General features: G+C 42.3%; 1 protein-coding gene across 1 annotated transcript in view; it reads right to left on the bottom strand.

Annotated features, from left to right (window-relative positions):
* Positions 1 to 2,650: 2,650 nt before the first annotated feature.
* SLC6A8 (solute carrier family 6 member 8) overlaps positions 2,651 to 26,976 on the bottom strand; it is a 51,248-nt gene continuing 26,922 nt past the window's right edge. Inside the window, exons 5-13 of the mRNA XM_075835364.1 lie at positions 21,195 to 21,329; positions 20,347 to 20,450; positions 16,252 to 16,376; positions 15,930 to 16,042; positions 15,120 to 15,257; positions 14,326 to 14,428; positions 11,098 to 11,198; positions 8,032 to 8,202; positions 2,651 to 7,297 (exon numbers count right to left, since the gene is read on the bottom strand). Coding sequence (XP_075691479.1) covers positions 7,160 to 7,297; positions 8,032 to 8,202; positions 11,098 to 11,198; positions 14,326 to 14,428; positions 15,120 to 15,257; positions 15,930 to 16,042; positions 16,252 to 16,376; positions 20,347 to 20,450; positions 21,195 to 21,329 — 1,128 coding nt within the window. The 3' untranslated portion in view covers positions 2,651 to 7,159. The remainder of the gene's footprint in view (positions 7,298 to 8,031; positions 8,203 to 11,097; positions 11,199 to 14,325; positions 14,429 to 15,119; positions 15,258 to 15,929; positions 16,043 to 16,251; positions 16,377 to 20,346; positions 20,451 to 21,194; positions 21,330 to 26,976) is intronic.

Genomic DNA, 26,976 nt, shown 5'->3' with positions numbered 1-26,976 from the left:
TGGCTTGTCCCATGCGTTGCTGGTGAATAAAAAAGATGTACAAGGACGCTAATGTGTCCAATGCTTAGGCTCAAGATAGGTAAAGGGTGAACAGAAAAAAATAACAAATTACAGAAAAATGGATTTCAAACAAGCAAATTTAACACAAATAATATTTACAATAATATTATACAAGGTGCATAAAGTCTTAAGAACATGGTGAATTCATAAAAATATAGCTCCTTCTGTGTAGGATTATTTGATCAATAACTAGAGAAGATGGGTAAAGGGAAGATTCCACATTTTTTCCAAAAACTCAGTGATGCCACCTTCTGTTTTGGACATCATGGATAAGCTGTTTGTGGCCTACCATATGACAGTAGTAAACTAACTGCCAGCTTAGGACTGAGGTTCTCAGACAGATGACAGCTGCTCCAACTCACATGACAGCCGCTCGAGCTCATGACCAGAACAGCAATGATCAAGTGACAGATTTTAAGGAAGGAGTGGAGAATTCCTTAAAGAGAACCTTTCACCTGCCCATACATGGGCAGCTGAGTGCAGCATGTAATAGGCAGGGCTGCACAAACCCTGGGGCCCATGAGCAAGAGCTGGAGAGAGGAGAGCGCATGCGCGCGCGGACGCTCTCACCCACTCTTAAGCTCTCGGCAGACAAGGACAAGACTGTGAACTCACACAAGAGATTACACAGTCTTGTCATTCTTGTCTGCCGAGAGCTGAAGAGTGAGTGGGAGCGTGCGCGGCGCGCGCGCATGCGCTCTCCTCTCTCCAGCTCTTTCTGTGGCACTGTCTGTAGCTGATTGAACAGTGTCACACCGATGTTACACGCCCCCTTGCCAATTACACGCCCCATTGACAGTTCAGGGGTTATTTAAATATCGGGCGCCAAATATAACTACACAAATATATAAATAACGGAGGAGGCTAGGAAACAAATGTAAAGTGCCCAGGGTTTGTGAAGCCCTCCCCATTATATGCTGCACTCAGCTGCACATGTATGGGCAGGTGAAAGGTTCTCTTTAATGGCTTTCATAGAAGCCTTGTCAACGAATTGCCCTAGAAGTTGGATAGGACTTGTCTGTCGGTTCAAGAGAACCCTGAGAAGTGACCCCAACTTTCACAGCCAACCCTCCATTGAGAGGTAGTTGCCATAAAATGTTAAAGCTAAAATATTACAGAATAATACAGAATGGATTTGTTGACAGTTAAGGGGGTTTTACACTGGACGATTATCGTGCAGAAGAGCCTTAATATAACGCTCATTGACGATAATTGTCTTGTGTAAACAGGGGAACGATCAGCAGAAGAATGAGCAAATGCTCGATTATCTGCTGGTTGTATCGTTTTAAAAATGTAAAATATTATCGTTGTCGGCAGCACATCCCCTTGTGTAAACAGGGAGTCGTGCTGCCGATATGATAATAATGGATGGGGTCAAGCGATCGGAGTAACGACCGCTCGTCCCCATCCATAGCTCTGTGTGACAGGAGCAAACGAGCGCCGATCAACAAGGTCTCGTTGGTCGGCGCTCACTGCATCGGCCGCCTATCGGCCGGTGTAAAAGGGCCTTTATTCATAAACTAAAACACAATGGACGTCAGGTAATAAAAAAAGTTAACTGACAAGCAAAATATTCACAGAAGAGATCAATGAAAAGATTAACCAGTCACTAAGTCAACATTACCCATAGCAATCATTACCTACGGAAAGTAGATAAGAACTCTTTCCAAGACTCACTAGTCTGCACATTCCTTCTAAATACTCATTATTTCACAATGTCTGCCTCCACATTATGCTTTATGTATACCCTGAAACATATTGGCACAGTCAGCACAAGTAGAAAGCGCTTGAAATATTCGAGTTTGGATAGGAGAGATTCTATGTATTTACTTAGCAAAGAACAGGCCAGTTTTGACACCAATGGTGCCAAGTGAGTCCTCTATAGGATATGCGAGAGGATCCTACTCTGCCGTGAGGCTTTGACTACACAAAGTGTTGAAGAGTTTATGCCCACGACCATGTTTTTCTTCAGTGCACTATCCACATTTTTTGCGGCTAGCAAACTGAGCTACTCCCTATTGGTGCGGACTGAGAAATACGGATGACACATGGAAACAACATGGCCATATATACGGACATAAGGAACGGTTGCAGAAGCAACTCGGAGGCATTACAGACCCAAATACGGACACTAGGATCCGTAGTTTGTGTCCCGATCAACGACAATGGTCGTGTGCATGAGGCCTTAATAGCAACAATCAGTGTGTGTTGTGGTTGTATAAAAACACAATATTCACTATGCTTAAATAGTAGCCATTTTGTTCGGAGTGCAGTGAGGTATTCTGGATAACTATAAATGGATAATTCTAAAGGTTTGTTCGTCTGGTTATAAGTAGAAAACTGGTTGTAAAGCTGGTCATAGATTGAACAATTTTTTGTCCAAAGATTTAAAGCGGATCATAATGTCTCGTATCTGAGGACAACATAGTATACAGGGGGACACGTGAGCACGGGGATATATAGTTTTCGATGGCTTGATTCAGTATTTTCATGTAAAAAGCTATATAAATGCTGCCAGGACTCATAGAGAAAGCCTGTGAGTCCTGCTTCCCCCACCCACGCGCAGTTAATGACAGCTTTTCCTGTATGAGTTTATATACAAAGAGAGTTGTCAATCACTGAGCATGGGCCGGGAAAGCAGGACTTACAGGCTTTCTCTATGAGGTGGCAGGTGGAGCAGGACCCACAAGCTCTCTCTATGAGGTGGCAGGTGGAGCAGGACCCACAGGCTCTCTCTTTGAGGTGGCAGGTGGAGCAGGACCCACAGGCTCTCTCTATGAGGCGGCAGGTGGAGCAGGACCCACAGGCTCTCTCTATGAGGCGGCAGGTGGAGCAGGACCCACAGGCTTTCTCTATGAGGTGGCAGGTGGAGCAGGACCCACAGGCTTTCTCTATGAGGTGACAGGTGGAGCAGGACCCACAAGCTCTCTCTATGAGGTGGCAGGTGGAGCAGGACCCACAGGCTCTATGAGGCGGCAGGTGGAGCAGGACCCACAGGCTTTCTCTATGAGGCGGCAGGTGGAGCAGGAACCACAAGCTCTCTCTATGAGGTGGCAGGTGGAGCAGGACCCACAGGCTCTCTCTTTGAGGTGGCAGGTGGAGCAGGACCCACTGGCTCTCTCTATGAGATGGCAGGGGGAGCAGGACCCACAGGCTCTCTCTATGAGGCGGCAGGTGGAGCAGGACCCACAGGCTCTCTCTATGAGGTGGCAGGTGGAGCAGGACCCACAAGCTCTCTCTATGAGGTGGCAGGTGGAGCAGGACCCACAGGCTCTCTCTATGAGGTGGCAGGTGGAGCAGGACCCACAAGCTCTCTCTATGAGGTGGCAGGTGGAGCAGGACCCACAAGCTCTCTCTATGAGGTGGCAGGTGGAGCAGGACCCACAGGCTCTCTCTATGAGGTGGGAGGTGGAGCAGGACCCACAGGCTCTCTCTATGAGGTGGCAGGTGGAGCAGGACCCACAGGCTCTCTATGAGGTGGCAGGGGGAGCAGGACCCACAGGCTTTCTCTCTAAGGTAGCAGGGGTAGCAGGACCCACAGGCTTTCTCTCTAAGGTGGCAGGGGTAGCAGGGTTCACAGGCTCTCTGTTTGTTTCAATGCTAGCTGGACACAGGTTTTTACATGAAAACACCAAATCTAATACCTATATATTTTCGAGCTCAGCATCTCCTCCTCTAGCCTATGATGGCAATCTATATTGTCTAAAGACAACCCCTTTACGTACTCCATTTATTCAGTAAAAATGGCTGCCTCTCAGAGGTGTTGATACATGAAATAAAATGTATAAATTATGTCAGTACATAGAAATACAATAACATGAATTCACATTTTTATTTGGTATATGTTTATCTCATTGTTTTATTATTTGTGCTTTTTTCCGTAAAACTTTCTTTATGCTGTGATAATAAATGTATTCTCCCATGTGATTTCTTTAACATGTCTGTCAGCAGGAGTGTAGCTATGGGGAATGCAGAGGTAGCAATTTAAGGTGGACCTTGGTTCCAGAGGAGGTCCAAAGGCCCTCTTCCACATAAGAAGACACCAGTATTATAAATGGCACGTGATAGGTGGGGGGCCTGTTACAGATTTTACATTAGGGCCCAGGAGCTTCAAGTTACGCCTCTGTCTGTTAGAATTCCGCTAATAAAGGTTATTTGACTACTTGAGCTTTCTACAAGACATGTGCTGAGGTAAAAAATATGAGTGTTCATCACTGCAACCAATCACATGCCTGCTTTCATTTGCAAAATAAGACCTGGGACTCTGATTGGTTGCATTGATCACCACAGCTAGCCTTATCTTTTAAAAGTAGTGCAGACAAAGAGAAGAGCAGTAGCTCATAGCAACCAATCAGAATACAGCTTTTATCTCTTAACAAGCAATGTAGCACATGCAAGCTGGCATCTGATTGGTTGCTAGGGGCAACATAACCTCCATTGAAAATAATCTAGTCCCTGAACATATAAAGACCCAAGGATGCCTAATAAAATAACCAATCATGCTGGCACAGCGGGCCTTGTTTATCAAAACTGAACTTGTTGCTGATAGCAGCCAATCATAGTTCAGCTTTAATTTAGCCAAAGCAACTTAAGAAATTAAAGCCGAGCTCTGATTGGTTGCTATGGGCAATACATGAGGCCCATTGCATCTTATGTAAAAATAAGTCCTATTTGAGACAGGGACTTTTTCATCCCCATTAAATACCAAATCTCCCTTTACATGCTCATGGCTAAGAAGCATATCAGAAGCCATATCACAAAATGTCACCATAATTCTTTCTCCCTTTTCACAAAAATAGCACTTTTTATACTTTCTTCATAAAGACATTATCTCTATACATGTTTTATCACCCAAAAAATAAAAATTACATTTTAATTTATGCCGCACAAAAATATTTATAACAAAATTAGAAATTTGCATCTTTTTTTTTTCTTTAAAAAAAAAGCTCTTGAGCATACTAATTCTGCTGCTAAGGATGCTGGGATGGGAAGCACATATCATTTCTGTCCATTATTCACTGATATTGATGAGTAGTTTTGCATTTAATCTGTAAATATCAGATTAAATGATATAATTCAAGTATTTATATGAAGATTGTAAATTGGAAAGATTTCCCATGATGCATCATACCATACAGTGCCCTGCTGCATACTTACCAACCTTTCAATCCCATAGTCGTGCGACCATTTTCTGTCAGGTTCGCAGGACAGTTGACAAGTATGCTGCTGGCGTGCATCATATACATATTATTATTATCATTTTTGTGACTGTCAGGAGGATAATGGACGTATTACCTTAAATATATCATGACAATGGGAAATGTACAGAAGAAATGTGGGCTTGTGTTAATGGGATGTATTAAGTTTTCAATCTATGTTCCCGTTCAGACCCAACTGGCCTTTGATGCAGTTTTGGCCCACATTGCTTCAACACCCCCTGGCTTTTGTAAATAAAAAATATATATATATATATCTATCTATATATAGATAGATAGATATATATTCTGAAGCTTCATGATGATGATTGCATTGGTTGATGCATAGGTTTCACTGTGTCTAGGCACAAAATGGACACCGGCCACAGCAGTGCCTATAGCAGCAGAGATCTCCCTTCTCAGCAGGGACGGATACTAAAATGAGCAGCGATTTAGTGTTTTTACAAGTCCGTTAATACCGGTGGTATCCTCAGGGGTCACCTGTACATACAACATGCATGTACAAATATACTGATAAAAAGAAAAAAGTGCAAATACAGCATTTGCTGCCGTCTGCAGTGATGCATATACGTTTTACCATTGCACCTAGTGAAATGACCTGGCCCGTTTTCCTTCTGAGGGTACATATGTGATGTAAAGCTGATGACTTAAGGGGTTAATCCTGTTAGCTCGCCATCTAACATTGCGTTGATTGCTGGCAACAACCAATGATACAGTCACGGTAATCCTTCCAAACACAAGTATTACTTACATTGGCAAGCGTCAGCGCATTGTGGGTGCCTGTCCTGCTAGGTTTTTTGATGGATATTTCGGGAGGAGTGCTCCTGGTAGTAACGGAAGACAGGGATTTATTTTGATATCCCAAAAGCATCTGGCAAAACCCCTTACATAGAAAATCTGGCGTTACTCAATGGTATCTGTTCTATGTAATCTGCTTTTGGCATATATTTCCACTTAGATTCTCCTAGACTTTTACAAATCCCTTAACATGGCTACCTATAGCAAATCATTATGGAAAGTTTTAGTGACACAGGTTGGTGAGATTCACCATTAACTCATGCTTGGAGTACTGGTATATAAAATTAGATATAGTATTTAGAAGGTTCCTAGAGACTGGCAGAGGCGGACATACAGAAGACAACAGATGGCCCCTGAGAAAAAACAGTATATGGGCCGTCTGCTCTCCAACATCTCATCATAGAGCACTCCCTTTATGTCTAAATCTACCAGCAATTTGAGCCGTGATATTCATTAGCTCAGTCCCTTTCATGCAATTTAATATATAGTAGGAAGCTGATTTTCAGGTGATAGTGGGCCCCTTACCTACTGGTCCCCTGTGAATTTGCACATATGGCATGTCCGCCCCTGCCTCCCGGCCAGAGAAGGTAGTCACTTGGATGGTGTCTTACCAACTTGTTCGTTAAAATTGGTTAGAAACCGGAACAAGGATATTTTATTTTTTGGCTAGAAAGGGGGACAACCAAATCTCAACAACCTGTCCACTTATTGGGCATCTCATGCTACTTAGAAACATCAGAAAGCCACTTCATTGCCAAAACTTTGTCAGTATCCCATAATACAAATTGATGGGGTTGAATTAACAGAAGTTCATTGTGTACATTTCCAGATCTTTCTTGAAACAGGCCATATCTAGGAGCGAGTAGACCCAGCCTAGTTGCAAATTCTTCACATTTCTTCCACCACCACCAATGCTAATGGAGTGGGACAATACTTTCACGTCTTGATGATTCAGCATAAGGTGGAGATGTTTGCATTAGGAGTTGGACATTAGTGTCTATTTTTGTCATAGTGGATCATTGACCGAAGATGGAGATAAGGACAGGAGTAAAACCTCAGAGGATCGCAGGTGGTATACGCTCATTTCACATAACACTCTCAAAGATGATGACCTTATTATCCGACACAGGGCTCAGGCTGGTCAAGCTCTTGACATCTGGATCAGGTGCCATGTACTCTAAATGATGAGCTCCCCAGACGGGTTCAGTCAGACGATGCCAACGCTGTCAATGAATATCAACAAGGTTGTTAGATACATTGTGGGGGTGTAGATCGTTCTACATATCTGTAAGCATCTCTGGTAAATTTATTTAATTTGAGAACATAGGAATGAGATGAAAGGAGTCTTTTTGGGAGAAGATTGCTGTTGAATTGAAGACATTTGAGATAAAATAGTGATCATAGGTGACTCCCTATCAGAGATCCATTGAAGAACTACATTCATCCGCTACATTTCCATCTACTGTAGATGTTCAGAGAAACTAAACTTATTCTTAGATAGAGGTGGGTGGATCTAAAGCCTACAATGAAACGGGCCAGAGTTAAAATATAATATGTAAGCACAGACTTCATTGTGAGTTCAGCCAAAGTTTTCCTTTCCTCTGGTGATCAGTCTTTAACCTACTTTGCTGAAAGTATCCTGTTCTCCACACACCCCAAATGCTGCTCATAAATGCAGTAGATGGAACCAAAGTTGGCGTGGACTACCTTGATCCCACCAGAGGAGATAAGACTGAGGGCCCATCATCCAGCTATATAGAACAGGTGCATGTTCCCTTTAATTGCATTGTAAACTCCGCTAGACCTCTTGGGCCCGCTTGTGGCTAGGGCCTGTTATCATGTCGGAGCCCAGACCCGTTAAAGGATCCTCCTTTTTATTTTCGTGGTCCAGTCCGACCCCGGAGAAAATACAGCTAAGAAGTTACATCTCAATTCAAGTAGCAGCCAGTGCACTTACTTCTTTCAGTGTTCCCTTGGCACGGGTGATTTTATAAAGGAAGGTCACAGGAACACACAGCATAGAAGACATAGCAAAGCACCAGCCGATTGCTTCACCCCACCACGGGTATATATAGGTCTTATTGTACGTCAGAGGCTTGTAGTTCACTAGGTTGAAGATAAATATGGCCTGTGTAGTAGAAATTAGGTCAGTGATTAAAAGGTATAGGTTCTTTAAGAAAACAAAGATTGACGTACAAGTCTAGGAATCGGCTCACCACTTCGAAAAAATGTCTTATTGCTCTAAAGGCCTAACAATATTTAGTTTAGTTTAAGGGTATGTGCACACACACTAATTACGTCCGTAATTGACGAACGTATTTCGGCCGCAAGTACCGGACCGAACACAGTGCAGGGAGCCGGGCTCCTAGCATCATAGTTATGTACGATGCTAGGAGTCCCTGCCTCTCCGTGGAACTACTGTCCCGTACTGAAAACATGATTACAGTACGGGACAGTTGTCCCGCAGCGAGGCAGGGACTTCTTGCATCGTACATAACTATGATGCTAGGAGCCCGGCTCCCTGCACTGTGTTTGGTCCGGTACTTGCGGCCGAAATACGTCCGTCAATTACGGACGTAATTAGTGTGTGTGCACATACCCTAAGGAAAAAGAGGTCAAATTCGTTCATGTTTTATAACAACATTCATGAAAGTTAGTAGGCCTGTTCTCTGTTCAGACAGCTGTGGGTTATGATAGGCTTCTTTGTTCAGGACCTGAACAACTGGTGCGAAACAGGTGACATCATAGATCAATATTCTCCAACCTGTGACTTTCCAGCTGTTGCCGAACTACAACTAACAGCATGACCTGACAGCCTGCAGCTATCAGGGCATGCTGGAAGTTGTAGTTTCTCAACAGCTGGTAAATCACATGTTGGAGATCACTTATAGAAATTACCACGTCAAGACATGGGTTTAGACCCCTGCACACGGCCATTGCCGTGTGCAGAGTCAGTGATTACGGGCACGGACGGCCACAGACTGTCACCCGCATTTGCGAGCCGTGCTCCCATTATAAAGTATGGGAGAACAGTTCACAAAATCAAAAAATAGGACATGTCCTATTTTTTGTGGGTCATTTCTAAGGCCCGGACACTTACCCGTAAATATACGGGAAGGTGTCTGTGGCCCATAGAAATGAATGGATCCGTATTTGGATCCACAATTACGGAGGTAATTAAAAAGAACTTGGTAATTGGTGTCCACACTTTTTTATTGCACAGAACCCTAATAAAAACTGTAGTAGCTATAAGGCTTAAAGAAGAGAGGTCAGGGGACTGTTATTCTCCCCTTAATAGGTTAAGGTCCCAGAGGTTAACCCCCCACCTAACAGATAATAAAAGCCAGTGTTGCTGAAGAACTGATCGATATGCACAGTTGTAGTGTGGCAAATTGTTGGACTGATAAGACATAATACTCTCAACCAGCCTGAAAAATTTAGCAGGTAACATGTTATATTTAGAGAAGGAACTGGTCCCTAAAAGTGCTATCTGTATGATACAGAGTAAGCACCTCTGGCTGTAAAATTGGAAGAAGATTGTGTAGCAAAGTCCATAGCGGTGGTGGGTCCTGATTTGTTTCCTCCTTGATGGCTAAATACACATATTTGGTGACATGAGTTGGTGAAAGGGGTCCTCCACTTTGGACAATCACTACTTGTTACAATGGTCCTTTGACAATAAGCAGATCACAACGTGTTCCTCTGCTGGGACCCTCATCGATCAGCTGTATTTTGTTTGGAAACCTAGCAGTAAGTGTTATATTTCTATCCAGCGCCATCACTGGGGAAATTAGGCATTACATTGTGCCCATTCAAATCAATGGGTTGTCTGTCTAATGCAGAATAGGACAAGTCCTCCAGAGCAAAAGACGCTTTTAGTGACCTCTCTCCACTCTGGCCAAGAGATGAGGATCCTGAACAGAGGACTCCCCCAGTTTTTTTTCATTCCAAATTCCCTAATAGGGTGTATTAAAGAGGCTCTGTCACCAGATTTTGCAAAGCCTATCTGCTATTGCAGCAGATCGGCGCTGCAATGTAGATTACAGTAACGTTTTTATTTTTAAAAAACGAGCATTTTTGGCCAAGTTATGACCATTTTTGTATTTATGCAAATGAGGCTTGCAAAAGTCCAAGTGGGCGTGTTTAAAGTAAAAGTCCAAGTGGGCGTGTATTATGTGCGTACATCGGGGCGTTTTTACTACTTTTACTAGCTGGGCGTTCTGACGAGAAGTATCATCCACTTCTCTTCAGAACGCCCAGCTTCTGGCAGTGCACAGACACACAGCGTGTTCTCGAGAGATCACGCTGTGACGTCACTCACAGGTCCTGCATCGTGTCGGACGAGCGAGGACACATCGGCACCAGAGGCTACAGTTGATTCTGCAGCAGCATCGGCGTTTGCAGGTAAGTCGATGTAGCTACTTACCTGCAAACGCTGATGCTGCTGCAGAATCAACTGTAGCCTCTGGTGCCGATGTGTCCTCGCTCGTCCGACACGATGCAGGACCTAGGGCAGGAAGTGAGTGACGTCACAGCGTGATCTCTCGAGAACACGCTGTGTGTCTGCACTGCCAGAAGCTGGGCGTTCTGAAGAGAAGTGGATGATACTTCTCGTCAGAACGCCCAGCTAGTAAAAGTAGTAAAAACGCCCCGATGTACGCACATAATACACACCCACTTGGACTTTTACTTTAAACACGCCCACTTGGACTTTTGCAAGCCTCATTTGCATAAATACAAAAATGGCCATAACTTGGCCAAAAATGCTCGTTTTTTAAAAATAAAAACGTTACTGTAATCTACATTGCAGCGCCGATCTGCTGCAATAGCAGATAGGGGTTGCAAAATCTGGTGACAGAGCCTCTTTAAAATGGGTTTTCTAAACTGGACGACCCCTTTAAAATAAAAATTCCTGATGTGGCACATATGGTGTAGTTCCACTAGCCATGAGTTACAGGTGTAATCCATTACATGGCAACATTACCAAAGGTTCTAACATAAAAAAATGTCAAAGTAATCTTACCATACAGACGAAGGGCGTGAACACAGACCAGCACCATTTCATCCAAGGGAAAGGACGATATCCAATCATACGAGCAATGTCATCCATGAATCTATCAGCACCTGATGACATGAAATGAATGGAAAGGTCAATGTTGGCAGATCATGTCTTTAGTGTTATTCTTATGACTTCCATTTTTACCAGCATTTGAGGGTATGAGATGGCGGAGGTTGTGGTTGTAATGGTGGTCGTGATGGTGGAGTATATGTTTTTTTACACATTCCTTGACATTAGACCTGGTATGCATTCGCCAAGGACTATGCATGCCATACACATTGTAACAAACAATCCTGTACAAGTATGGCCAAGATGAACGCAACCAGCTATCAATGAACAGTATACTGGGAACCTTCAGCATGTCTAGTGCTCAGTCATTTAAACCATGAATATAAACCAATAAAACCATATAAACCAATAAAATACATTTGCTTAATCCTATTAATCATCTTCTACTGTAAGGAATACTAATACGATGTAAAAGTGTCAGCCATCGCAGATATGCTGCACCAATCTGGCATTATGAAGGCATTCTGGGAGATGCTCTGCGGCATGTCTGTAGCTCAGCAAATCCCAAGGACAGAGCTATATTAAGACAGAGTTTTGGTGTAGAGACGCATGATCTGGATGACAGCCAACAGCCGTTCACGCTCCAGCTCCTGCATCTGCCTCTGAAGTGACTGGAGAATTCTGGGTAGGACTCACTGTAAATAGAATTGGTATATATCTATATATGACGGAGCTTTAGTATGAGTCCAGTTGGGTTGACTTAGCTCTGCTACATTAGGTCACTGCTATGAACGGTGATTAGTTCATTACTGTATTGTCTAATAGGAGCCTGGGGTAGTCTAAAAACCATCTTCTGTCTCATTAGAAGCTTAGAATGTCCTGTACCTGAGCTGGAGAGACACATGATAAACAACCATTATGTGATCTATCTAAAATACAGTTGGGGAACTAAAATCTCCAGCATTCCCCTGGCAGCCTTAATATGACAGCTCATTTAGGGACATTTGTTCTGAAAGTAAGAACCAGGGCCAGCCTTAGCACCGGGTAGATTTTATGCCTACTGGGCTTGGAGGACCCATGACTGTCGGGGTATATATGTGTACGGTGCCAAGGACAATTGATACTTGGGGAATGTAGTGTGATACCATACTTGATAAGTGACTCCTATCATCTACGGTCTATGCTCAACTATAAACATTGAAGAGGTCTCTTAAAATAAATATAACGTAATACTTGTACTTTCGATAGATTTATTATGTTAAGGGGGTTTTACACTGGACGATTATCGGGCAAACGAGCTTTCGCTGAAGGCTCGTTGCCGATAATTGGCCAGTGTAAACGGGAACGATCAGCAGATGAACGAGCAAACGCTCAATCATCTACTGATCGTATCGTCTTAAAAAAGTAAAATATTATCTTTGTCGGCAGCGCATATTCCTGTGTAAACAGGGAGACGCGCTGCTGACATGATAATAATGGATGGGGACAAGGGATCAGACTAAGGACCGCTCGTCCCCATCCATATCTCCGTGTGCCAGGAGCAAACGAGCGCTGATCAACTATGTCTTGTTGATCGACGCTCGGCTGCTCCGCCCACTTATCGGCCAGTGTAAAAGGGCCTCAAAAGGCCATATGTGGACAACTGGGATAAAAGGCTAGCTATAGACACAATGGGGTGGATTTACTGTTAATATCTTGTCTAAAACAAGGAATTCAGAAGATGTACCAAATTTATCTAAGTGGTGCATGCTTTATGATAAATTTGGGGCCGCATCTTGCTAGACATGTTAGACACTTTTCTCTTCCTTTAACCAACATTTAGTTGCCTTAGTTTATGTCAGTTTTTTTGCACCAAAGTTTTGGTGCACGATGTTACATTTTAAGCCAGGCCCCCCTTTCTACCAGACCACACCCATTTCCAGATAAGCCACACCCCTTGTTGAGAAAGCTGCAAAAAGTCTCTAAAATAGTTAATAAATGCGGCGCACAGCACGTACCACAGAATTCTGTCTCAATTTGACCTAGAAATATGGTGAATTTTAAATAGTAAAGCTGCCCCAATAAAATTATAGCAAAGAGACAAGTGATTTTGTCTATGGTGCAAGCCAAGGGTGTATTAACCACAGAGAAAGTTCTAGAGGGGCTCATAGGGCTACATTATCTGTTGGCCTCATTTTCCATCCTCATAGACTGGGCAGCACTCCTCTTCCCTACAAGCATTTAACCATTAGTGAACAGGGGAGGATGGGAGTAGAGCATGAGGGACAGACCTCTATCCCAGGTTTGATGGTTGTGTTGAACCAGGAGAAGAGCCAAATTTTGATTTTTACTATGGCACCAATTATTTACACCGCCTTCCATTAACAACAATTCACATCTGCGCATCTCAAGAAAACCATCTAACCCGGGTTGTTTAGCATTCTTGTCTTCCTACTTCTTTGCTCACAACAAGAGGCACAACTTGAAGCTCCTGGACCCATTCAAAATCTATAACAGCCCTCCCGACCTGCCATTACCATGTGACGTATATAATACTGGTGCCTTTTTATGGGACAGAGGGCCTTTGGGCTCCCTCATGCACCAGCTACCCCTCCACCTTCTATAGATATGCTCCTGGATCTTAATGACAGTGGTTTAGAGGTAGTATCACCTGAGCCCTGGTGTCCCAAAACCACATAGATGGACCAGGAGCTTCAAGATATGTATCTGCCCATTGACCATTGTAGGTTGTAGCATCACCCAAGACCTGGTGTCCCATAACCACATTGATGGACCAGGAGCTTCAAGATATGTATCTGCCCATTGACCATTGTAGGTTGTAGTATCACCCAAGCCCTGGTGTCCCATAACCACATAGATGGATCAGGAGCTTCAAGATATGTCTCTGCCCAATGACTATGATAGGTTGTAGTCTCACACGAGCCCTGGTTCCGTACAACCTCATAGATGGACCGGTAGCTATGTCTCTGCCTACTGATCATGATCTTTAAGAGTTGGAAGAGGAAGTGATATATGAATCCCTAGCTTCAAGTTGTAGCTGATGCAATGTGTAATGTGTAAAAACAAAGAATAATTTTTGCGGTTGTGTTAATGCATCAGCAATGGGAAAGGATGTCCCTACCTGTATTTGCTATTATCTAAGAAATAAATTAGAGATTCTTGGCAGGTTGCCCACTGACTTACCATAAATCCAGGCAATGACCACGCACTGCCAAAAAGTCTGCCACAGGAGGGTCATTCCACTAGCAGAGTAATAGTCAAATAGTTGGAAAACATACATCCCACCCTGGAAAGACAAACACATACGTGGAATGTTAGGTTGCGTATAACCATTCAGTTCTAGATCTATTTTAACCTTGTATAAGATTAGAAAAACATTGATGTTTTCTTCCAGAAACAGCGCCAATCTCGTCTATTGGTTGTGTCTGGTATTGCAACTTAAGCCCACTCACCACAGAACCCAGAACTTAGTTTGGTTCAGTAATACCAAGGGGTTCAGCTATTACAGATGCTTAGGTACGGTCGTATTATGGCCGTTTCAACCCCGCCTAAGGATGATATCTGTTCTTGTTGATATTTTTAGCCTTCCCTGTTTATATATTAGCAATGCAAATACTAATTTATGCTCAAGCCAAAGGCAGATCATCGCAACCAAAGGGATTATTGTTCCAAATACTACACTTTGTTATCCGATCGTATGCTAATACTTGATGAATATCAAAACATTTATGAAGAAATCTGCTCTTTCCCGTCAGTATTTATATAGACCTCATATAACACAATACAGATAACAGTTTTTTATATACTTTGCATAGAACAATCTCAATAAAACAAGATATAAAAGAAAGTAGATGTGAACTGCGACAAAAATATATAATACAATATATAATATATATATACATATATATATATATATATATATATATATATATATATATTATGATATAATATGATGCTGTCAGCTGTATATATCATACCTCCGTTAGCATGGAGAGGTCAATGAGGAACATGACCAGGCAGCAAATGGCCACAGCTACCTCTCGTTGGAAGCGGAAATAGTAGCGAGCTGGGAGCAAGTCCAGGATGGCGGTAATAAATCCTTCCACACCTACAAACTGTTATAAGATATAACACTGTCTCAATGACATTATATAAAGCATGTCCTAGTTCTCAAAACACTCTACCACACATTACTCATGGTCATTGTATCCTAGCTAGGAATATGACATATGCATACATGATATATTTCTAGAATAGACAACCCATCTTCAAATACCCCGTTAGGGAATTTTGAACCTAAGGGGTACCCCCATTGATGACTCCCATTAGTTAGCCTGGGTAATTAGTAATTATAAAAAGCGTCTCTTTATATGAAGTACCTGGGCAGATTCTTGCATTACATGGACAACCCATTGATTTAAATAAGAACGGTGTAATGCGTCATTTCCCCTGTGGTGGCGTTACAGATATATTAAACACTTGCTGCCGGCTTGGCCCACAGAGTACAGCTGATCGCTGGTGGTCCCAGCAGTGGGGCACCTTGTGATCAGCTCATCATTGAGGAAACCTTCTAACAAACAAAGGATTGTCCAAGCGGATAACCCCTTTGATGTTAGTATTGCCAAGCCTTCTTGGCTGTTCTCTGTATTCAGGTGAGTTTCAGTAGGACAATGACCTGAGGCCTTACAGATTATTTTTTTCTGATCTGCCCCACATATGCCAACAGTACGTCCTATGTGCAATTACACTTATCTACACTATTAAAAAGGCATGAATGGAATATTTACCTGGCTGTCCAAGCCAAGGAGAAGAAGCATAAAAAAGAACAGAGCAGACCAGAGAGGCGCCACTGGCATCAGACTCACCGCCCGGGGATATGCTATAAATGCCAATCCAGGCCCTGAGTATAAAAAATACATTCATCTTAAAGATCAGTAATTACACTGCTACAAGTGTAGTCAATACTAAAGACTAATTCTTCCATTCATATAAAGAAGTGAAGGCGAGAAGCACTATAAATGTTCCTTTGGTGCCTAACAAATCCAATGGATGTTTAAAGATTTGGCTTTCAAGAGTTCTCAAAAAGACAATTCTCCAGAAGGTACTTACCTGATTCAGCCACTTTGGAAATGTCCACTCCCTGCTCATTTGCCATGAAACCAAGAATGGAGAAGACCACAAAGCCAGCGAAGAAACTGGTCCCACTGTTAATTATTGCGAGGATGTAGGCATCTCTGAGGAGGAACAGAAAACTGGTAAGAGAACACACAAGTGTTCATGTGAAATGTGTAAGCCACTTGTGTGAGTTACCTCAAATTTGAATACTCTGACTGCCACCTGCTTGACAAAGTTGACCAAGGAAACCTCAATTCTGCAATAACCCTGCATGAGACTTTTTTTTTTTTTGCAGGTTTCTGGTCGGCGCAATAAATCAAGTGGTTCTATCAGTAAACTAAAAAAATTATGTACCATGAAGACCAACCAAATGGCTACTATGGAATCTGTTAACATGAGTTGGGCACCAGCTCATGTTGATGACCTATTCTCCATGTTGACGAACCAAATGGCTACTGCGGAGTCTATGAAGAGTTAGGTCAACATGAGTTGGTGCATAACTTTTCACAAATTCCATAGTGGCCATTGGGTTGGTCAACATGGATAATAGGTCAACATGAGCCAAGCCAACATGTTCTCCATGTTGACCAACCCAATGGCTACTATGTAGTCTGTGAAGAGTTGGGAACTAGCTCATGTTGACCAAACCAATGGCTACTAGGAAGTCTGTGAAGAGTTTGACACTAGCTCAATTCTCCACATTGACCAACCCAATGGCTACTATAGAGTCTGTGAAGAGTTAGGCACCAGCTCATGTTTACTTATTCTCCATGTTGACCAACCCAATGCCTACTATGGAGTCTGTGAAGAGTTATGCCCCAGCTCATGTTGACCTCTTACCCATGTGTGTTAATCCTGCATAAGGTCCCCCTCCATAAGGTACCACAAAAATGAAGGGGAACAGTCCTGAGGGTCACCTATCTTCTCAAAAGTTGAAAGAAGCCTTCTAACCACAGCTGCGCTATCCTGTCCAATAATAAGGAGGTAGTAATGTGAACCAGCAGCAATACAGGACCCATTAATATTTTTTGCAATGGAGCCCCTTCCCTGTTGTATATTTTTGACTGTACTAAAAATATCATGTACCATTTTAAAAATGGCTGCCTCTATTTCATGCAAGAACATCACTTTAAATGTATGTTGCATGTGGCAGTTGCTTCCCCCCTATTGCTTGGGATCTGGCCGCAGATAAAAAGTAAAGAGGGTCTTCTTTCAGGCCTATGTATAGCTTAGGACAGTGACATCAGTCCCTGAAATACATAGAGTATCAGTGGTCCGTGGTGCTCATCAGTTGTTGGGCTAAGAATGACTCCCATAAATTAAAAAGGGGACTGATCATCTCACAGGAACCATGCTAGCCCCACGTGGACACAGTCGTCCGGCCCATCCATATTAAATACAACAGCTGCCAGTTCATTCTGCCCCCAACTCAAAGGTTTCTCCTTTCATCAGCTGTTATGAACAGCCATCAATCTCATGATATAACCCAACTGTCAGAAGTTTGCTCCTGTTTCATTAAAGCGACCTGCCTTCATGAAGGAAAAGTACGGTATCTACTTCAACACTACCTCAGACCGTGCTCATTCGCCAATCACACTGTATCTGGGCACAATTTTTCCTAATTCTGCGGACACAAGTATACATTGTAGTATTGGGGCCATAAATGATGTAATGGTTGTGTTTGTCCCACCCATTAGAGAAATAAGTTCACCCTTAAAGGGGTTGCCTAATTTAGTTTAGTAAACCCCTTTTAAAAAATACCCAATTAGGAGCCACAGCGAAAAGTGGCTACAAAGAGTCTCCCTGAATCTGGAGGAGCCATCATGCCATTGCATTAATTTCAATGGGAACTGCGTAATGCTTTATTTGACCTGCGGGGGTGCTGCAGGGGAATTGAACACTTGATGTCAGACTCCTTCCCGCAAATTAGTTGTTTGTTGGGGGCTAAAGCAATGGGACACTCTGCGTTCAGCTCATAGTTGATCATGGGATCCCTATTATCCTGATAGGACCTGCTCTTATCAGGCATATATGGGATATCCTGAGGAATACCCCTTTAAGTTGCAGAGGTAGCAGAATTTTTCAGTGATTTTGCATTAATCGCTGTAATATACATAGCTTTGACCGCACCTAATTTATATTCAGAGGCTGAATACCTTATCATGTCCCGCTGACACAGCTGTACAGTTCATTGCAAGATAGAGTTATGACACACTGTAACAAGCCATGCTTCTGTGTCAGCTTGACATGATTAGGGCCGGAATTCTAAATAAGAATGTTCCATTCACTGACAATAATGAATTTATTTAAAAAAAAGGTCTTGTTTATAGCGAGGCTCATAGCACTTGGCCCATCAGCTCCCCGGGCACTTTGGAAAGTAGATGAGTGTTTGTTCAGTCCTCGGCCAAGTGAAACGCATTTGTGACAAACACTTTACGCCATGAGATGAGGGGCGTCTTTCATTCAGTACTGTGTGTGCTCTGCTGATCTTCTACCCACACAACTATACAAGGGATGAATGCTGTCTGGTAAATGAATGAACTACACAGATGGAAAAATGTATTTCTGGCCATTAAAAACAACCCCCACCGGCTGAGGTAAAGCAACATATGGACTGTACGTGTTTGTCTATCCCATAGTCATCATATATGTACCCAGGCTTACTTTTTGTTCATGCGAATTCTAAATATCTTGAAAAAACCTTCTGGAATACGTTCTCAACAAATTCCATTGCATGCTTTGCCTAAATCCCATGGGTATGATCTTATATTTGGCAGCATGCCTTTAAAGGGAACCTGACGCTAAATTTTAGGGCACTAAACCACCAGCATGCCATTATACTGTGGGGTTTAGCTCCCTTAACATGCCCCCTCTCAAAACTGTCAGTTTTATCACTTTGTCCAAAAAAGTTATAATGCAGCGTACCCTAAATGTAAATGACCAGAGAAGAGTCCCGAGAGGAGTCCAGGTGTACCGGCCTCGGCTTCATCTGAGCACTGAGCATGTGCAGGACGCCATTGGGCTGACCTCAGGACTCTTCTCTGGTAATTTACAATCCGTGTACGCTGTATTATCACATCTTTTTAGATAAAATACTAAAACGGACAGTTTTGAGAGGGGCGTTTTTAAGACGCTGAACCCCAGCAGTATAACGACATGCAGGAGGTTTAGTCCCCTAAAATCTAGTGACAGGTTCTCTTTAAAGGGGGTTTCTGATTATATGTGAATAAAGCTTGTGTAATGATAAGCTATGCATATGTCTAAAATACTTTTTCTCCACTTCATCGCCATTTACAAAATCTCTGCTTGCTTTAAGTGAATGGAAATAATCTGGTTTATATCCAAAGAATGAAAATCCATCTCTTTCTGGTACTAGTGTATGTCTCAATAAAAAGGTTGTCTGCTCAGGGGTTGTCCTGGCCACATACCCATACCCCTTGTCATAGAGGGGGGGGGGAGGGGGGGCAGGGGTCTCTTGCTCAAAATTCCCTTTATCAGATCAGCTCTTACTCTGACAGGCTCGGTTTGACCAGGTATTACACAGTCTTCCCTTTACTTGAATAAGAGTTGTCTGATACCATAGGGAAATGTGGCAATGTCAGTTGACTTCTGGGGGTTTCAGCAGCTGAACCCCCATGATCAGCTGATTTTCAAGGGGGGGCTACATTTAAAAAGGGTATTGCCCTCGCTGAACACGCTCTTGAAGTATATTAAAGGTCTCTCTTGTAATGAGCCATGCACCGTTGTCAGAAAAACCTGCTCTGGATGTAAACTAGAATGTTTCCATTCACTGACTGCATGAAGAGATCTTGAAAAATAAGTGACTTTTTAAACACAAAAAAAGTTTAACCTTAATTCAAGTAAACCTGAAACCCCCTTGAAGCTGTTGTCAGGAAGCTGAGAAATCAGTGTGGCAATGGAATATTTTTTGGGTTGCTATGGAAGAAAATTGTCTTGACAAGTGTTAAAGTTGTCCATAGCAACCAAGCAGATTCCATGTTTCTTTTATTTACAGTAGGGTAGGGTTGGAAATCAAATAAGCAATCTGATTGGTTGCCATGGTTTGCATGCATGGGGGGGCTTTCTTACTTGTAGCAGTCATTGTTAAAGCGATTATAGCTGCCAAGTGCTGTCAGGGCTCCCAGTCCTATGGCATAAGAAAAGAAGATCTGTGTCCCGGCATCAATCCACACCTATTGACAGTAGGAAGAATGGCACATTATAAAGTACCTACATGTCCGCACATTAATGTTATGGCTCATCGCCACAATGGCAAGGGCAGTGGTAACACCCAATTGTCAAATTTATTCATACATTTCCAGGAGGAACAACAGAGGAACGGCACTATTTGAAAGTTCTAAAAAAAAAGATGCTCCAGAATATTTATTTCATGGGGAATACAAGTATTTACTAAAACAGACGTGTCAGGAGAGGTGACAGGTCCTATTTAAATCAGGATTTCCCAACCTGGGGCGCTCCAACTTTTGTAAAACCAAAACTCCCATCATTACCCAGGTTGGGGAATATTGATTAAAATTATATTTTGTAACATAAAAATGGAGGTGGATTTTAAGACTTTGCCCTGCTTTGTAATGATTGATCTTCCTCAGGACACCGGTATGGATTCACATATGTTCCTGCTTGATGAGCCAGCTAATGGCTGTAGGGTGAAATATTAAACCAGAGGCATTAACCACAGGTTCTTCATAGAATTTGTGAAATGATTTAGAGAAATCTGTTGATGAGATTCTGCGCTGAAATGAAACTTCACTGCAGAATTTACACTCTATAATCTGTTTGGAGATGCCAAGATGAAGACTTTCCCGAGGGTGCGGGTAAAAGGTCTCCATGTGACGAGGGCCGAATGATGGTGCTACTATGGATGACTGTACTGGGAAACACATGAACAAGGGAGCTCAGTTCTTTCTTGATTTTACCTGGGCAGTCCCAAGCTTAGACCAGTCAGGCTTAAGGTAGTATATGATGCCTTCGGTAGCACCAGGCAGCATGGCACCACGAACAAGGAGGATCAGCAAGACGACATAAGGGAACGTGGCCGTGAAGTAGACAATCTGTAGAAACAGAGAAACCATACATAATAATAATCTGCCATCTCCCGACTGTCCTCAATGCATTCACACGCCTGCTCTATAGACATTGAGTATTATAAGGTCAAGTATAATGTATACAAATATAACATATTTGTAATAACCTATATAAACCGTGTCTGTATAGAGCCATTCAAAAAAGATCGTATGTGTATATTGATGCTACCATTGTGGTCATTATGGGCACCATTTACCCTGATGGCTTGGGCACCTGGAGCTTGCACTCCGGATTTCGCACTTGATGCCCAAACCTATGCAAAGCCTCTAGTACAAGATGCAGCTTTATTCCCTAGTTTGATTGGCATTATTATTTGTTCACTGTATGACTATTATTTGGGCACTATATACTGTAGTATAGAATGGGGGGCTGTCAGGGCACATTACAATTTCTGCTAATTAATGGACCCATTAGGCACTTTAACCTTTTCTGATAGTATGCAATGGATTTCTCTACTGTCACCCTCTGGTTCAACAGGACCGACATCGGCTGGAAACAATAGATTATTTTCAAATGCACAGGACATAGTAATAGGATAGACTTGAGGGTTAGTATCCCTTTAAGACTACTTCAACCTTATATTACTCAAATCAATGTTATTTAGCCCCTGGCTGTGAGTCAGTGATTCCCCATACTGTTCCTTCAGACAAGACAGTGATCACATGATGCAGCTGCTGCCCTTTACTCATTGACCACAGCCCACACCGGGCCTGGTCCATTCAGACAGAGGGGGATTAATATAAGAATTTAATACCATAGAAATGTCCACATAAAACTAGTTCAAAATGTATGAAAATAATAGGAGGAGATGGGATTCAACAGGGAACACATTTAAAATGGACTTTTTTAAGGTGGACTTTTTTTTTAAGGTGGACTGATTTAAGGTGGACTGATTTAAGGTGGACTGATTTAATATTTAAGTCATGCCACATAGCTGGAGACAGCCTTGAGATAATCTTCTGTTACAATGAATTAAGGGAAAGCAGTCTCATTCAGAGGAAGGTCATTCCTTTACAGCTGAATGGAGGCTGTTCAGTAAAGGGTCAGTATGTCCAGATGACGTATTAGATAGTCAATCTCATTCAGCTGACTATAGTCTGGTTATGAAATAATAATACCACTGATGACATGAGGAGGCGGCCTCTGTGAGGGATAAAACGCCACTCAGCATAAGACATAAATCTTACTGAGTTACGGACAGTCACCCATCACTAATCCTGGTGACATATTGGCTAGTAATGCAGTATAAGCATGAACTAGTTATAGACATTGACAGACAAGTAATTCAGCCGACTGCAATACTAAGGGTTGGGATCAATCGTTAACTATGATTAACTAAAGTGTTCAACCTAAAATATATAGCTTCTAATAATAATCCACTAACATATTAGGCCAGCGTTAAATCCATATAGGAAAAATACAACCAAACATAAAGGCACAAACCAATAAGGACATCGACGTTTCACACAAATGAATTTGGAGTTAATAAAGGTGGTCCTTCACTAGACACCTACTAGCCAGAGGGCAAAGCAGCTATAAAGAGTGTCTCTCCCTCTCTCGGACTCTGCGCATCTATTCATTGATTGATTTCAATGGGAACTGTGTAATGCTTCATTTGCCCTCTGGTGGCGCTGCATGGAAGTTGCTACCAAATTCCACCATAGATAACAAATGATCACTGGTGGTCCCGGTTAACTCATTTCCAGGGCACCTATTTTTTTAAAAATTCTTTTGAAATGGGTAGAGAAAGGTTGCCCGACAGATTACAGCGAATTGTTGGGGGTCCAATAGAGAGAGAAAGATGATTCATTAGTTAACATATTTTTTGTTCCTACTCTCAAATGCAAAATCTGTAATAGGCCCCCAAAATATCATGTGCCATTTATCATACTGGTGGGCTTCTTATGTGGCAAAGGTGCCCCCTCAAACGCCTATGCATAATAATCTAATAATAATATATATTTTTGTTTGGGAGGGGGGCACTTATGATCACTAATTAAGTTATCCACGACAAATAGTAAATAGATTTCAATTCTATTCCAATAACTATTGAGTGAAAAGGATAGTGTGGCCCATTTAGCACTAATGAGAGCGTCTAGTAATTAATAGTCACTAATTAGAAGGGTAAACAACCAACCCTTAAAGGGAACCTTTCACTAGCCCATACATGTGCAGCTGAGTGCACCATGTTATAGGCACTGCTGCACAGACCCTAAGGCACTTTAAACTACCTGTCTAGCCTCCTCCACTTTTGAGATATCGGTGTCGTTATTTTTGGCACCTGATATGTAAATTAGCCCCTGTACTGTCAGTGGGGCATTTCTTTTCATGAAAAGGGCAGGGGGGGGGCATGATACTTAGCGCTCTGACACTGTCCAATCAGCTACGGACAGTGTCAGGGCGGCTTGTTCTGTGTGATCTCTCTCATGAGATCACACAATCTTGTCATCATTGTCAAGAGCGGGAGGGAGGAGAGCGTGAGCATGAACGCACAGCGCCGCCACCATGCCGATGCCATGACAGAAATGTATGGGGATGAGCGATCGTAGCAAAGATCACTCGTCACATTGCTCCTTGTGAAAGGAGAAAACGAGTGCCGATCACCAAGCTGTCTCGTTGATTGGCATTCGTTTACACGGCCCATATCGGGGCGTGTAATAGGACCCTAAGAGTGTTTTCTACTCAATACGAAGGCCACAGACTAATCAGACAGTTCTTTTAAACATTGGATGATAACTAGATTCTAAATACATATTTAATTGTGAGAACAATTATCTAATCAACCATTAATACACAGGGAGGTGGTCTCGGTCATGATGGTCAGTCCCTACTGAAAGTAAACGGTATAAAAAAGAATCTCTCTCAAGGAGCAACGAATATTTATAAGCAGGAAAACTTGAGTTGAGTTGAATGAAGTCACTTAGATGGTACTTTAACCAGTTTGGCTTATAAGAATTTAATTGGCTCAAAGGAAAAGAGATGCTCATTAGCAATTTAAATGCCCTAGTTAGACCAGTGGATGGCCGAATAATAATTCATTATGGGATCATCTCTCACATTAGAGGATATGCCTTCCGTGTCAGTGTCAATAAGCCTGAAGAACAATCTCATTTAATGTAGACAGGAGTTATTTGTAAATTGCCCGTTGTAATTAGGAGTCTTCAGAAGAGGAGCTATAATACCTACAGAGTATAAAGTAATTGTTCTCCCTGTCTACGTCCTATTCTACCTCCTGGAGCCTATGCTATATACACGGTTTCAGATTGCTCATGGATAGCTTATCGATCTTAAGATCAGATCTGTTGGTGAAAGCGATTGGGAGATGATAATCATTGGCCTGTTCTTGTGGTCACCTTCCAAGGACACAACAAAGAACCAAGCAAGTTGCTAAGTCAAGAGTTAAAACATATCTTCTTGAATATTAGCTTCTGACCACACTGACCTTTCCTGCCTCCTACGTCTGGGCAGTGACCTATATAGAAAAAAAACAAAGAAAAATGGGCCCCACATCATGGTGGCTGGGTTTTTCTATCCAGGACAGAAGGGTCCAGGTGGTTGGTTCCCCCCTTTCCACTCCTTTGAGCGACTCTTTGGCCAATTCCTCATCCCCTTGCTTGTTAACCATGCAGTTCTCCTGTCTGTTAGCGCTATATCTTTAAGTGGGAGATACACCGCCAACCTTTTTAGTTGGTGTATGAGTCTTAAGCAAGTGACTGGTTCTACTGACAGGTCACCAGTTGTGATTGTAGACACTGAATGAGCGGTATATGGTCACAAAAAGAGGCTTTGCGAACTGTTCTCAAGATTTGTGAAAGATGGAATTTAGTTCATTTGATTAGTCATCCTTGACCCGTTATGGCTTCCATTCATAAATCCAACCTTTCAATGTCAAAAGCCAAAGCTACATTCACTTATCCCACACATCTCAAAAATGTGTTGAAGTGTTCCTTGCAAGACAAGTACCCTCCACAAAAATGAAATGTCATGTGACGTCTTGAAATTCTTTGGATAATTTTGGATAATCATTTAATCTTGGCTGCTGAACAAAAACTACTGGTAAGAATAAAGTGAGATGCAACTTTAAGAGTTTAAAGCATCCATAGAGCATAAGCAAAGTCAAGGTTCCCGTAGGGTTTATCAGTCAGAATGGTGAGACTAGATTGGTATACCTCACAGGATTGTTCAAAAGCACCCAGAAAAATTGTTGCCGTATCCACTTGTAAGAATTATTGATGGGCACTTGCTCTTTTAGCCCTGTATGATGTAAGCGTTAGTATATGCAAGTTGACTAATAATGGTACTGCTAAAATTTTAAGTATATATCTCAGACTGGCCCACCACAAGACAAAAGCACTACAGTGGTCCCAGGTTCCGACACATCAATGACCCTCAACCATTATGATTTCCAGCCAAAGACAACCCCATCCGACTCCCACTTGATGCTAGGGTCTATAAAAAATGTTGTGTTAAGTAAAGAGACATGCAGATTTTTTGTAAAGTCACAGTATGGGGACCATAAGAATCATTTCCTCTGGTGGCAGAGGCCTAACTTGAAGCTCCTGGGTCCCAATGCAAATTTTGTAGCAGCCCCCCCCCCCACCCCACGGACCATTTGCAATTTACAATACTGGTTGTTCAATGCCTGGGTGTGACTACTACCTCTGCACCGCCTATTGTCTGATGGGCACGAGGTACCTCAGTCCAACACTGTCTGGTCATAGTAGTTAACATAAAATAGTATGTGTATTGGAATAAACAACAATGACCAAAGATATGGTACAATCAACAGGAGGCTAAAGACGGTCAAAAATGGTGGCCTCAATTTTTTGGCAACTCTTGGGGATTTTTAAATTGCCCCAGTTGTCCATCTTTGTCTCTGGATTATTCTCTTTGTTGTTAAGGAGAGTACTACTATACATAAAGTACCTATAAACTAGACAGACACTTTACGTTACCGCATGTAAAGTAATATATGTTCCCAAGCATTGACTTATACATTTTCGGTGGCCGTTGTAAATCTTTAGAATTTAGTGTTGTTTTTTTGATGGATGGAATTTTCCACTACAGATCTGTGTACACATTGCTATCTCTACTAAAGAAATCTCGTTCAGTCTCAGCTATTCGTTTGCTCGATTGCAAAATCTTTGGATTAAGCTGGAGACTTATGCTGGAATCCCTATTCCAACCACCTGCTGTGTATATACTTGGTCCCAGGACATGCTCTGTGCCACCACCAAAGTCTCCCCGGGAGAGAAGGGACGGATGAGTGGATAAGTAGAGGCCGACAATGATAATTCAAGGGCAAACACATTCTTCTTCTTTACAGTCTCATTCATTCCTACTCATTGTTTGACCGTTGCTGAGCAATTGAGGACGGTCTACTTCCTTCATTCAGTTAAAGAGAACGTATTATATTTGTTATCCATATTTTGCTGCTGGGATTGTAATATGATCGACTGTAACCGGACCGATTTAGAGGAAGATGAGTATAATGGTAGACCATTGTCTAAAATATATTAATACGTTTGCCATTGTAAATATTCAATATGAAGTCCTTCAAGCTCTGAATCTATAGTCTAAATCCAACATGGTCAGCCGAGCTGGTCACCCATT

Source organism: Rhinoderma darwinii, chromosome 8, assembly GCF_050947455.1.
Source record: "Rhinoderma darwinii isolate aRhiDar2 chromosome 8, aRhiDar2.hap1, whole genome shotgun sequence".
NCBI lineage: Eukaryota > Metazoa > Chordata > Amphibia > Anura > Rhinodermatidae > Rhinoderma > Rhinoderma darwinii.
Note: the sequence above shows the minus strand (reverse complement) of the source record. Positions and strands in the feature narration are given on the sequence as shown.